General features: G+C 33.0%; 1 protein-coding gene across 1 annotated transcript; it reads left to right on the top strand.

The window, feature by feature from the left end:
* Nucleotides 1-11,933: 11,933 nt before the first annotated feature.
* On the top strand, nucleotides 11,934-13,091 carry LOC141690629 (F-box protein At3g07870-like). The gene has a single exon (XM_074495412.1). The coding sequence runs from the start codon at nucleotides 11,934-11,936 to the stop codon at nucleotides 13,089-13,091; it is 1,158 nt and encodes a 385-aa protein (XP_074351513.1).
* The last annotated feature ends 1,569 nt before the right edge of the window (nucleotides 13,092-14,660 follow it).

The following is a 14,660-nucleotide window of genomic DNA, read 5'->3' as shown; positions in this document are numbered from 1 at the left end:
ACATCACGTAGACGCGCATACATATACTCATTTACTTATCACGTAGGCGCATACATATACTCATCAATGCACATACAGATACTCACTTACTTATCACGTTGGCGCAGACATATACTCATCAAATACATGTCTTTGTCTCGTCTCTCCCATTATTCGCACAACACACATAACTAACTCGCACATACATCAACAACTGCATACACAGGCCTACAAACTACAGCGAACACACATCTCTCCCGCTTCTACTTTCTCCATTCATCTTTCCCCCTCTCATTTTATTTTGTAAAAATCTGCAGAATTCGGTCGGGTACCCTCATTTGCGACCACGGATCGAGATATTACCGCCCCTTCCCACCAAATTCTGTTCACAATATATAAACCAACATAATCGTCATCACGTACTCAATCTATATTCAACCAATGCTCTCTTTAATTTTATCATTCCATTATAAACTCAAAGATACCCAATTTCACGCATGAATCCTAATTTTCAAGTTTGAGTTAAACTTATGCTTATATTTTTTAGGCATAAATTTATAATAAAAACAGCCATTAAAAAAACGGAAAGGAACGCAGAAACTAATGCACTGTTGAAAAATTCAACAATTAGATATCAATTTGACACAAGTAAAGATTTAGCAATTTTCATGCAAAAATATTAAAGTTCACAATTTGTGGTTGTTAATGGTTAACTAATTTTATTAAACGAATATTTCTCAAATTTTAATTTGAATGTAGTTAAAAAAATACAAAAAATTCATTTTAAGGGTAAAATGGTTTGTTAGTAACCCAAATATTTAAGTTAACACTAATCATTAACAATTTTTCTGGAAAATTCATATGTGCATTGTGCAGATATATATATAAGTAATCTGTTAGCATACAATGAATTCCTTGATGTTTAATCCTATCACGAGCAGTTCCTCTCGTGTGCATAAAAAAAAGGGAAAATACACACAATAACACATAGTTGAGTTGGCTTATTCAGGTCAATCTTACATGTAATTCAACGAATGATTAGTGTCCTCATCTGAAGCAGGAAGGTTGAGAAGCTTGGTCTCGTAAGAGTAAGGAAAGGATATGCTCGTGGCTAGACTGGAATCTGAAGAAAGGTGAAGTTAATGGTTTCCACTGGAAAGCTTCATCTGAAAAAAGGTTTAGCTATGGCATTAGAAGCTCTCACCCTTGAACTTCAACTCAAGGAACTCTTTTATAAAAAGGATTAGTGAGAGGACTGCCTCATCCGGAATTTAGAAGGATGAAAAATGTGAGGCATGTCCGAAAGAGGAGTCAAGGACAACATCACATAAAAAGTAAAGATATACCTTAGTGATGAGTGATGACTACTGTTAACATAAAGCTGGTGTTTGTGCCTTCTCAAGACAAGATATCACATATGGTGATTGATCATATCAGAAGATCAAGTTGGAAGCAACTATAAAAGAAATGATCTTGTGGTCAGATAATGGGACTGAATTCAAAAGCAGTTCTGATTAATATCTATAACATCAATAATATTTCGAGACATATTCAGCGCTAGGAGCTCCGTGTCATAATGGAATGGTACAAAGGAAGAATCGTAACTTGATTAAAGCAACAAGGACAATGTCAAGCTAATCAAGACTTTCTAAATACCAAAGGGCTGAAGTAGCTCAATACAATTTGTAACAAGTAAGATCAATCCTTGATCAGGATGTATACATGAAGACCACTAATGAGTTAATGGCCAACAGAAGCAAACACTGGATAACCTGAAAGTGTTTAGAGAGAATGTTCTGCAGAAGCAAATAATGAAATGTTTTCAGTTGTTTGAATATACTGGCATTTGCAGCTATGACTAGTTAGGATATTTTCCAAGGCTACTCATTGGAGTCTACAACCTACAGGGTATTTGTGGTTGGTCAATAGAAGGTGATAGATAGTCTTAGTGCAGAGTTCAACAACTCCACGCTTTAAACTGTTAAAGGAGAAATTAATGGTACTGATGATTTATATCCAAGCAGTGGAATGGCAGTGTAATACACAACCTATTATTTCAATGAAGCTAGTCAGCAATGGTAAGGATTTTCAGGAAATCCCAACAACAGCTTAGGGGGAGCAAAAGAAGGATCAACTAGTTAGACACAACACCACATTGAAAATCAATAGGACACTATAAGAACATATCTGCTGAGAAAAAGGGTTTGATGTCAGTATTATTCCCAAAGTCTGGTTCTTAAGTGATTCAGATGGTGGAGTAATGATTAGCAGGGCTACTAAGTATGAATGAGTATTTCTTTGTTCTCTATCTGAAGAGGAAACTAAGAAAGTTACAGAAGCTCTGATAGATTCGGATTGATTGGGTGATTGCAAAGCATGATGAATTCAATCAGTCAGCAAGGAGATTGTAGGGAAGCTGGTATCCAAACCAAATGACAATTTTATAATTGGTACAAGGATAACCAGAAGTCAAAACTAGATGACAATGGCATTGTTACGAGGGACAAGGCCAAACTGGATGATAGGTTATTAATAGAAAGCAGTATCTAACAAAAGCACCAGTGACGAGACTTGAGGATATTACGACATATCAGACACCTGATGCACATTCAAACTTGGAATTGGACTCTAGTAGATGTGTACAAGTGCACTCCTGGTTGGTGAGTCAAAATAGGAAGTCAATGCACAATAGTTCATAGACTTTACAGTTGCAGATCTATTGGACTATGTATATCTCTTCTTCACAAGCTCACTTCAGGTTGGTATGAACTAGTATACTACTCAAGAAATCGTCAAGGACACGGTATGACACTCTAACTGAAGTTATAGTTAAATATGAACTAGTAGAGTCGTCATATTCATAACTCTCTTTATCACTAGGCACAAGTGTATTGAGTTATATGTGCTATGATATAATGATAATGTTATATGTTGGTCTAGTAACAAAGACTTGTGCAAGATTATTTGCTAAGTAATTACAGAGTAGGTATGGAGGAGCATGTTGGAAAAGTTGCAATTCCTTTTGGGATTACTTCAAGCAAGCCATTAGAATAATTCTTTTAGGAGCTCAAGCAAGCCAAAAGAACAATTCTTTTAGGAGCATAAGTAAATTAAAAGAATGATGGTAATACAAGTAAGTTAAGGATCTTTTGAAGATACAAAATTTGGAAGATTCTGAACATGTCAAGACTACTTACCAACAGGAACCACTTAAGCTTGATCAGTAAAACTCAGGTAACAATGACAAGCTATAGAGGTATGACAAGCTCACTCTTTTACTCAAATGATAATAGACAACATGTAATGTTCTTAAGATACCAATGTGCAAGGTTCCAAGTGGATCCTAGAGAATCTAATTGTATAGTTATTAATAAGATTTTTAGATATCTAACGGGATTACCAACTCTTGGTGTATAGTACCTTAAATATATTGTGCTTAACATGTTTGGCTATATAGATATAGATTATGCATGTTGTAAGAAAGACAGGAGAAGCATATCTGGAGCTATCAACTTAAGTGACAGAAGAAGCATCTCAGGAAGCTGTCAACTTCGTGGAAGAAGATTGATTTCTTTTTATGATGAGAAACAACTTCAAATCCAACAACTTTGTACAACACTATATGACAAGGCACCTTGACACCAGGTATCACTTGTCTCGAGAGCATGTCTTTTAGTCAAAGAGTCACTTGCATAAACACCTATTAAATCACTTGTTAAAGTTAATCTTTCAAGACTGTTTTGTAAGTATGGGATATCATTCATTGCACATTAGTTGGAAATCCCATCTGTAAGGAATTCTTAATATAAATTTACAAGTATTAAATCTTCAATATTAAAAGGACTTGTGAATTTATCAGTAATCCAGTACCTTGTACTTATTTTTACTATCTTGATTATCATGATGACAATGTCATACACATTTGTGGTAATTAAGTATTATAGCATTAAGTTTGAATATTATTTTAATTTATTTAAATTATGATGGTAGACAATTCTATTTCATATCAGTCTCATAATTTAAATTATATTAAAATAATATGCAGTATAGTTATTTGTACCTTGTATGAATAATTATGGTACTTTTACTATTAGTGATATTATTTAGAATTTTATTCTAAGTAATCAATGCTTATTTCTAAAATCACTAATATTGAAAGTTGATGTATTTTATAAGTTATGTGTATAAAACTCTCAATATTTTATATGCTTAGAAAGTATTTCTAAAATTACTAATTATCCAGAGAGTGGTTGTCATTTATACAAATCATATATCCTTTTGGTGATTATTCAAGGATAATTATAAATATTTAAGTGCTAGTATCTAATTCATAGATATTTAGTATTTATTTATTTATCATTTATTTTAGGAAGTTTGGATTATGGAAATTGAAGCAATTCAATGATTTTATTTGCTCCATAATTTAAACTAACTTTAAAAAAAGCAACATGATTGATCATAATAATCATGTTAACGATTGATATCTAGTATATTAATTGCAACTAAAATGTTATAGGTTAATTGTGAGACTTTGATTTAGTGAATTTATCAACTTATATCTTTAGAATTCACTGAAATCATAATTATAGTATGATTAATTGTATGATAATTTTTGACTTATATCAGTTAATGATATTTAGTCAAGAGTTCAACTATGAACTAATTGTGAAGTTTTAGGATTTGTGACATTACTTAGAACTCCTTTCAGTAATCAATACGTATCCTCAATCACTTATACTAATATAAAATTCCTAAACACTTTGATATTAGATGCAATACTCAGTGGATCAAAGGGATATGGAACTTAGAATATCTTTCTAAGATTGCAAACAAGACAATGTTGGTAAATATTGCTTTATTTATCGAACCAACATTGTTTGAGATATTACAGTTGTTAGGAGTTAACAATTGTATAATATATGAAATTGAATGCTAATGTCTATTTAATAGATAGTTGGTATTTAATTTATATATATCTTATTATTATATAATTGAATTATGATGTTAGACAATTCCATGTCAAATCAGTTTCATGATTTAATTTATATTAAAGTAGGATGCAACATAATTATAGGTATCTAAAGTACTTGACAAGTATTAGAAAATGATATATTGTTAATATTTTATTGCAGATAATTGTGAGATTTTAAGTTCTAGTGAATTTATATGAGTTTCTATATCTGAAAGATTCACTATAATTTAACATTAGAAGCATAGTCATTCTTATTATGATTATTTATCAACAAATAATGTTGTTGATTATAATTTTATAAAGGCAGATTATGGAGCTTTTGATATGAATGAGAATTTCTTAGACTTTACCCTAAGTGATCAACGATTTTCTAAAAACGCATTCATATTAAAAGACAAAATCTTTCTTTCTCTTCTTACTATTGCTAGGTCATAAGTCTGTGTCTTTTTCATATTAAAGACATGATTATTTATCTTTTTATGCATAAAAATAGTCTTGTGCACTCATATAGTTTTAAGAGAAAAATCAAACTTCTTTATATAGTGGTGATTGTTTATTTCATTAAAAAAATTTGAAATCATTATTGTACATCATTTCTCTCAAAAGATTAAATGCATAATTTTCATTTATTATAGATCTTAAGTGTATTTTATCTCTATATTTCCATATGTTCTGTGATACAGGTTTAGACTCCAATGGCCTTCTTTTATTTGATAGTCATGAGGTTGAAAATCCACAACTTCTATCCCAGACTATAAAGACAAACACGGAAACAGAACCAACCAATACTCCCTTACCACTAAAATGAAGTATGAATGAGCGTGAGGGAGAAAGTGCCTTAGTGCCCCACATATGGAAGGTTCTGAAGTCAACCCAGCAGCTCTGTCTCCTACAAAGTTGAGATATATCAAAACTGAGACAACTGCTAGCTCCCATACATCTTCTCAAAAGATGTAATGGCTGAAAAGGCACAAAACAGTTACTAGATTCATCCTCTCAACAGGGTGTGTCTATTGAAATTCGTCTGTCGGTCAGGATATCCGATGTAGTGTCACCACCTCAAATATAAACAATTATTGATGCATAAGGAAAGGTTACACACACAAAGGATGAGTTGACGGAAATAAGAGTTTCGACCATATTACGATCAAATTCAATTGTTCAAGCTTCTTTAATGGACCAATTGCCTTTACAGGTGTTAGGAGAGGATACTGATCCAATAGCCATATGTCAGTGGTCGGTGTCTACCTCCCCAGGCTTAAATCCCCTGGATGCATCTGCGGATAGTGGATCTGACATAGGTACAGATCGACAACTTGTTGACAATGATTTAGAATTACCTGATGAGTCACAAGGAAATGTCTTCATAGACATTAAAAGGAAACTTTGATCTTTATGCTAAATTCTTTGGATCATTGTTTACCTTCCCAGAGTTCAAATCTGGAACCCTAAAAGGGAAACTAGCAACTTGTAGATTATGATTCAGATTCATCTGACAAGTCACAAGGATGGGGATTTACGAACTCCCATTGCACCACATGTGACCTCCTTAAGGATGGCTAAGGTGATTTTCCTTGCAGGTATAGCTGGATTTTGAAGCTATGAGAGGAGTGATACACTTGTGAGAATGAGTGTAAACACGAGTGGAGTGAAGAGTGAAATACTTATGAGGTACACGAAACAGAACCACACACTCATAATGAGGAAGAAAGAAAAACACCATATTCCATTCCATATCCATAAACATGGTTCTTGATACTTCGGGTCTCGAATTTGTTTATGATTGGAACCTAACTCTTAGGGACCTAACATTTATAGATTGGATTAGAACACTTCGGGACCCTAACAAGTTCGAGACCTAACAATAGCTAACAATTGGTAACAATTGGTGATCTCACAGTTGGAAGGTATAAGGAGTTGGGAATATTGGTTAACAGGATGATCAATAGTGAAGCCATTTCTGCAGCATTTAAAGGGACATGGTTGATCAGACTATGACTTGTTATTTTTTTTCCAACCAAGTAAAATATGAGAACTCCTTCAGAAAAGAGCATGCATTCCTTCTCTAAGGGGGAGATTAAAGCTTATATAATAGTTTCGAGGATTCCTCAATAAGATGGAGAAATAGCAGGGAGGAGGAAAAAGGTAAAGCGCATGTACACTACAACACACCATTGTTGTTTTTGTAACTACGGATCCTATTGTACGGGGGATGTGGTAAACACGAAGGCGATTTCCTAGTGATCGGAAGAAGTGGATTTGGTTCATCACTGTTCTTTCATAAGGGGAGAAGCAAGAGAGATATGTGCTTCTCAACAGGAAATGTGGTTGTACGAAAGAAGCTGTTGATGATTACTTCAAGACTGAGAAGTATTATCTGGAAGAGATTTGAAGAACCGAGAAAATGAAGATGAAACTGCTTGAAGATCAGTTCAGTGCTAGAGAAACAAGCATCTTTCATTTCAGTTACTCAAGAAATCTGGAAATGCAGTATTGATCCAGGAAAACCAGTAGCATTTATAAGTCCTGGTTTTTTACTTTTTTCAAGTTGTTAGTTGAGTCATCCTCTCTATTTAATTTATTTGTTAGGTTAACAATCAAATAGGGGGAGATTGTTGGTGAGACTGTGTAGCTGTATGAACGGTTACGTGATAACTCAACACGAGAACAACACTAGAACAGGACAGGTTAATAATACTACGACTACACAAGAAATCAGAAGAAATGAAGACAAGTCAAATACAAAGAATCAAAAGATTAGAAAAAAGCTTGAAGTTTGTTTACAAGTCACTGAAAGAAGTTCATTAATATGTTCATGCCTCAGTGAAGAATAAAGGTTAAAGACTTTCAAGGTTTCGGAAATGATGAAGATTCAGTGTATAAGTGCTACCAGAAGATTTCACTATATTAGCATTGATTGAAGATAGATAGTATTCGAAGCATAGGAATCTGAAAAATTGAAGACATGGTATAGACAGAGGTAAAAGAAGACAGTTGCAGTCTTGAAGTTATACTCACTGATATAGGAGTTCATTTATATGTTCAAGTGTCAGTGAAGAACAATGAATGAAGTATTCAAGATTGTAGTAGCAATGAAGACGTTGTCTAAAGTACCATAAAGGATTCCATTGAAAGTATATTTATTTATTGACAGTCAGTGTTCGAAGCGATAAAGTTGTTGTAAGCTTAACAATGTAATCAAGGCTATAATACGAAGACCTGAATCGGAGTTAGTCGTCTGTGAATCAAACCAGTTGCACTAGGCGCAAAAACTTGTGAAAGGAATCTGGGTATTATTTTTAGAAGAATTTTTAAGTTGAGTAACGTACTTGGATTGAATGTTTATCTGTTAAAGTACGAGAAGAGGTGCGTAGGGGTTACAACTAAAACAGCTAGAGGGATTGAAATGTTTTATTTTATAAATTTTAAATAAGTTTATTTTATAAATCTAAATTAGTTTATTTATATAAGTTATATTTAAGTTTATTTTATAAATTAATTTAGTTGCAATTTAAACTTAAAAAAAGAAAAAAAAGTACATATTAGAAGTCAATTCGTGTTAATAGTTTACTTTGTAGTTAGTAGTTTTTTCAAAATAAAAGTAAATATATGTTATTTTACTTAATTTATCGTAACTTAATAAATTTTTAATATAATTTATAAATAAATAAAGTTTACAGAAAAATAAGTCGATTCGTGTTAGTAGTTTTTAGTTTTTCTAAAATTAAAAATAAATATAAGTTATTTTACTTAATTTAACATAACTTAATAAATATTTAATATAATTTAAAAATCGTTTTAAAAAATATTTTTTATTTTATAAATTAAAAAGACGATTGGATGAATACTAACTTAAAACAAAATAAAATTTACAAAGAATAAAAGTCGACTTGTGTTAAAAACAAAGTTGATAGAGAATAAAAGTCAACTTATGTCATGTAAGTACCAAAATTTGGTACTTGGGTACTTTTAGCACCAAATTATGCATAGTTTCGCTTATTAATAAAGAGTATAGATGCTTAGGTTTTTTTAATATTAGTGGGTAAATTATTATGTTTACGAAAGATCTTGCCCTTTTCATACTCATTTACAAATGAACCAATATGACTCCTTTTTACACAGTTGCAAGATAACATAGGATTTTCTTAATGTGATTTTGTCAGTGATATGAATCGTGCAATAAGACTAATTGATTATAGGACTCCTCAGTTATTTACAAAGTAGGTGAGAAAATAGTTAAGAACAATATCACAATGAGGGTTGTGTGGCCTTTTTTTTTTGCCAAATTTAAAGCAAATTTAATTAATAACTTGAAAGAGATTCAATCGGGACAAACCCCCCAACTGATCATGCAACCAGGTTGAAAAACAAATAGAGCTAAATAATTAGCTGTTTTGTTTCCGGATTGCTTAACAAACTGAATACACATATTCTGAAAATTAAAAATGAAGGTAATGGTTTCCCGGACAATCCAGCACGCATCTCCCCCGAAAACAGTAGTTTCACAATTGACCCTCACATTAATTCGATTGATATTGCAACGTTCAGAGGACTCAGTTGCAACAACTGAGTTTAGAGGCCTCATGTTATGAACAAATATTTTTTGTGAGAGGTGAGCACATGTGATTTTCACCACCGTTCCAAACGCACCCCAGCTATCTACCTGCCGGACACCAGCTATAGACCTGCCGAAAGTGTTGTTGATGCGAGATATCCAGATCTCCCAATACACCATCCAATTTCATTTTCAACACAACCACCACATCACACAAAGCGAGACACATCGCATAAAGCGAGACAATCAAACACACAAATAATAACTTAAACAGAATAATACGAAAACAACCCAAAATTCAAAAATCTCGGAATAACACCAAATTGTAATATGTTGTTAGACCGCAGATTTTGAATCCAAAAACTGAATTTTATTATAAAATCCAGACTCTTACCTTAGTAGATCTTAAAACTAAAGTGAAGAACTGTAATGGATTTTTCGAGTTTTGTAAAACAAATCTCGATTTTATTAAAGAAAAAGTGAATAAAAGGAGAAGATGTAGATGAATATGGAGATAGAGATGGGTATAAAGGGTGAAGAAGAAGATAGGGCGGCTAGGGTTTGATGAAGTTAGGGCGGCCGACTCTCATGGGCTGTGTGGTCTGAATTTTAAGCATATGTTCAAAATATTTTTAAACTTACGAAAGTGATGTATATATGTTTAGATTTTAAAAATCTATTTAAAATTTAGGGTTATGCAGCAGAATTCACATGATTATGAGATTCTATTTTAAGGATTGGTTCTAATTTGTGCCCACATGTATATGATTATGTATATATGTTAATTAATTTTGTTCCCACATTGCAAGTGTTCTTAAGAGTCATTGTTAGTACTCCTTTCGGGACAAGGCACCACAATGGATGACAAGGAAAATTTAAGAAAAGGTGAAATTTACAACAGGGTATACCGAAGAAACGTGCTTTAAAATGTAGAAGTATACGCTCCTTAAATATTGATTCAAAATCCGAACTTACATTTTATATCATTTAATGATAAGAGTAGATAATAAGTATGTTAGATTTTGGAAATTGTGAGAAATTAAAGATAAAGTACCATTTTTATTTTTTATAACCGTACTATCGACGATATTATAAATTGGGATCGTTTTCACGAGGATGTTGAAGTAGTTGTTTTCTTATATTTTTCGATTAGAAAATAATTAATGACTTGAACTTCAGACCAATAATATTATAGGCCTACACGAAACGCGGTCCTTTTACTAACTTGTAAGTTCGGACCAAAATATTATAGCCCATACGATACGCCGCCTATTTCCTAGTATAGAGTACTTTACTGACTTGATATCCCAATGCCATGTAGCAAACATAGAAATGAATTGTTATACATAACCGTGTAAAAAAATTCCAACGCATGTGCTTCTGAGTTCCTTGGCTCGAAATCTACTCACCGTTTGTGCTTCCAAATTTCTACTGTGCACGAAACCGTAGCCTTGCCTCTTCTTTCTACTCCAAGCCCTTGTAAGAGGTATTTTCTGAATTATATACTTTATTTTTTCATATCTTACTATTAAATTTCGTGATTCTATTAATTAACAAACTTTTCAATGATTACTAAGTGAAGAATTAATAATTTGAAATTTTCAGAGCTAGATATATAAAAGAATTTCTCGATTACTCAGTTCATGTATGTGTTAATACACCCCCCTTGGGATTCCACTTGTATGTTGGATTGAAGAGCGCATCACTAGAGCTCATCACAGGGGAAATATTCCCATTAGAATCAGGATGAAAGTTTTAAGAATAAAAGGGTTTATTAATTTGGCCTCGGTCAAAACAGATTGGATTCCAAATCAAGCCATTTAATCTATTAAATTTTTAATACATTGGGACTTAGTATGTTAATTGTTAATAAATTTAAGTCAAGACATGATTTTCTTTAGAAATATAATCATGTCACAATTTATATGTATATATGACTAAATATAGAAAAAGAAGGAGAGAAAGATAATGAACACAAGAGTACAGTTAACTGTGTGCATTGCTATACTACTACAGAGCAAGATAATGAACACAAGAATACAGTGAACTGTGTGTATTGTCTATACTACCACTTCTGCTGCATTTTCTGTTGTGCTTTGTTATACAAGAAGGAAGAGTAAGTCTCTTTATATAAAAAAACATAGCTTCTCTTTAAAGCTTGCTTTTGTCACTTGGTGGCTCATCTTGCTACATTAATTATGATGTCACCATTGTGACATGATCTCACTTGTGTCATATCCTAGCTAATATTTAACAAATCATGATATATGAATTTTTTTATTTTGGAAATTTGAATGAAGATAGAGGTGCATTTGCATAATGATTCTTTGTTTTGTTTGAGATTTATAAAATTAGTCAATGATATATTTCTTCACTGAAAAGAATTATTTTATTTGATGCAAGGTGTGCAGTGACAAATTCTCCACTATGGACTTACTAGAAGAATTGATTGCTGAAATTATATCAAGAACTCCTGTGAGGACAATAGTGTCATGCAAAAGCGTGTGCAAAAGATGGTGTAATATAGTTTCAGAACCATTTTTTTCGCGTCTGCATCTCTCTATATCATCTAAAATGCTTTTACTTCATCAAGGAGACGCCGAGGACGTAGATGATGACAATGATGGTGACCTTGCAGTGGTTGAACTAGATGACCAACATCACCAACATGATATTCATCACGAGCCTATGATGAGATTTTCCCCGGGACTTGCCTTGGGAGACTATGTGGGGTTAATTGGATCAGTTAATGGGTTAATATACTTAGAAGATAGTTATGATGATTCAGCATATGTATGCAATCCAATTACACAAGAGTACATACGCCTTCAAGATTCCGAGTACACCAGAGTATCATATTTAAAGGGATATTATGGCTTTAGACTTGTTGAATCGAACCAACAGTACAAGATTGTACGTTTTTATAAGGGTAGATTTCCTTCAACTGAATATGACCTAGGGAGCGAGGTTTATACGCTTGGAACCGGCATGTGGAGAGATCTAGGACATGTCCCCTTCCATCTGAATGAACATGATAGGGGTCACTATGTCAGTGGCCGCCTCCATTGGTTAGCTGGTGAACTAATATGTGTTTTCGATTTGGATAGAGAATTATTTCGTTCAATGGAAGCTCCTCCACGGGCTCCTGGGAATACAGATCATTTTAGCATCTTGGGAGTCCATAATCATTTTAGGAACTTGGGAGTACTTAAAGGTTGCTTGTGTATATGTGATATAACACTATACTCTGAACTTTTTATTTGGGTGAAGAGAGATTATGGCGTGGAAGATAGTTGGAGTAAAAAACTCATCATCACTCCTAATCCTCCGTTACATGAAGGTATAAATACCGACATGGTTCGGCTTCTTAAAGTTCTCAAAGATGGGAACATCTTAATGTATTGTGACCAACTTCAATTGTTCACTTATCATCCTCAACATAAAACATTGCGACATCATATTTTCCCGGAGGGTGAGTTTCTCACATTTGGTGCGATGACTTATGTCCCCGGTTTTATCAGTCTAGAGAGGAGTTTCACCTTGGAGGGTGTCAAAAGATGGGAGTCTCCTCAAGTAGAAGACTGACTTATAACCGAATAGAGCAAAACAGGATCGAAAATAGGGCCGAGTCCGAGCAGTCTCCCGAGTACTAAGGCCGAGTAATCTAAGTTGTTGAACATTGCTTATTTTACTGTAAAAATACAAGGTTTTTATAACTAGTTCCATTTCAAGAACACGTTATTTTTTAAGCTTTTCTAGTTGTTTATCTAATATTTGTATGTACTCCTAATTTCAAAATTTAATAATTACTGTAGGCTGTGAGATAAGTTTAGCATTTAGTGCTTGACATTTTTATAACATTTACATATCATATAAATGATTTTTATGTTGTATGCTTGTAAATTGCTCTTGGTTGATTCTGTTTTTCATGATTCATAGTATTATTTCCCTTTCATCTTGATGAGTGTAGTTTATTTTATTTATTCAGCTTTGGCCTAGCTTTGTTGGGCTTTGGTTTTAGGTCAAATTTGGTGGTCATACTTTAAATTTTTCATTTAGGAAGGCCTTGTTATAACTTCTGTTGTTAGCTAAGTTGCAGTTTGAATTATACAGCTGGTTTTACATTTGTAATCCTATCTTACATTATGTTACTTGTATAAGTTATCCACACCGAAGAACTGTAAGATTTAGAGGCATATTTCTTTTAGAGTGGCTTTTCATTTGTAGATGTTAGTATTTCCCTAAAATTGAGTGTTAAACCAAAGCGAGTTGGGTTAAGAAGTAAGTTTAAAGTCAAATGACAAAAATGCATAAGTTCATTCGGGGTTATGTATGTGAAAGTGAAAGAAAATCACAAAAACCAGTTTAATTAAACCTTAAAACTGTGTCTGATTGTTAATCTACGAGTTTATGATGATATTCAGATTGCAACATAACAGCAGTTTAGAGTCCAGAGATTGCAGTGTTTCAGATTTTCCAGGTGGCTATTTCTCAGGATTAGGTTTGTTAGGGTTTTATGTATATCTTGTTTATCTGGATAAACCTTATCTCAAACAAACTCACCACTTTATCTTATAAATCAAGTTTAAAATCTCTCAAGCCTTATCTTTACTTGATTTATCTTTTTCAACGTACTAACAGATCTGTTTAAAAGCTTCATTCAAATATTTTCAAACAAACTTATCTTCCAATCTTATCTTGTGTTTGAAAATAAATCTGTTAGAACTTTGCTTATAAATACAAATCTTCATTTCAGATTTGTAGCTAACACTTTCACGAGAATCCTTCATCATCTGAAATCATTTTCTTGTTTCATACCCGAGATATTCATATCCAGAAAAACAAGAAACTTAGTTTGAGTTGTAATCAATTTGTTTATTCTTGTAACTGAATAGTGTATTCATATCAACTTTGTGCCGGGTTGTGGCAAGCTTGATTTCAAAGTATAGCAAGGTAGCTAGAAGGCTAAGGAATAGCAGTGGGCTAGGTAGCAAGGTAGCTTGGGAAAGGGTTTCTTTCAGGTGCTATATTGGTAATCAAGGAAAAGATTGTAAGTTCTTTTATTAAAGTTGATATAATACATTCTCTATGCTAGTTGGCATGGGGACTTGGATGTAGGCCATAGACTAGGTGTAGGGGCCGAACCAAGTGAAA

This window comes from Apium graveolens, chromosome 10 (assembly GCF_009905375.1).
Source record: "Apium graveolens cultivar Ventura chromosome 10, ASM990537v1, whole genome shotgun sequence".
Classification (NCBI taxonomy): domain Eukaryota; kingdom Viridiplantae; phylum Streptophyta; class Magnoliopsida; order Apiales; family Apiaceae; genus Apium; species Apium graveolens.
Note: the sequence above shows the minus strand (reverse complement) of the source record. Positions and strands in the feature narration are given on the sequence as shown.

Coding starts and splice junctions, on each gene's coding strand:
- LOC141690629 (XM_074495412.1), top strand. CDS start 11,934: ATGGACTTACTAGAAGAATTGATTGCTGAAATTATATCAAGAACTCCT.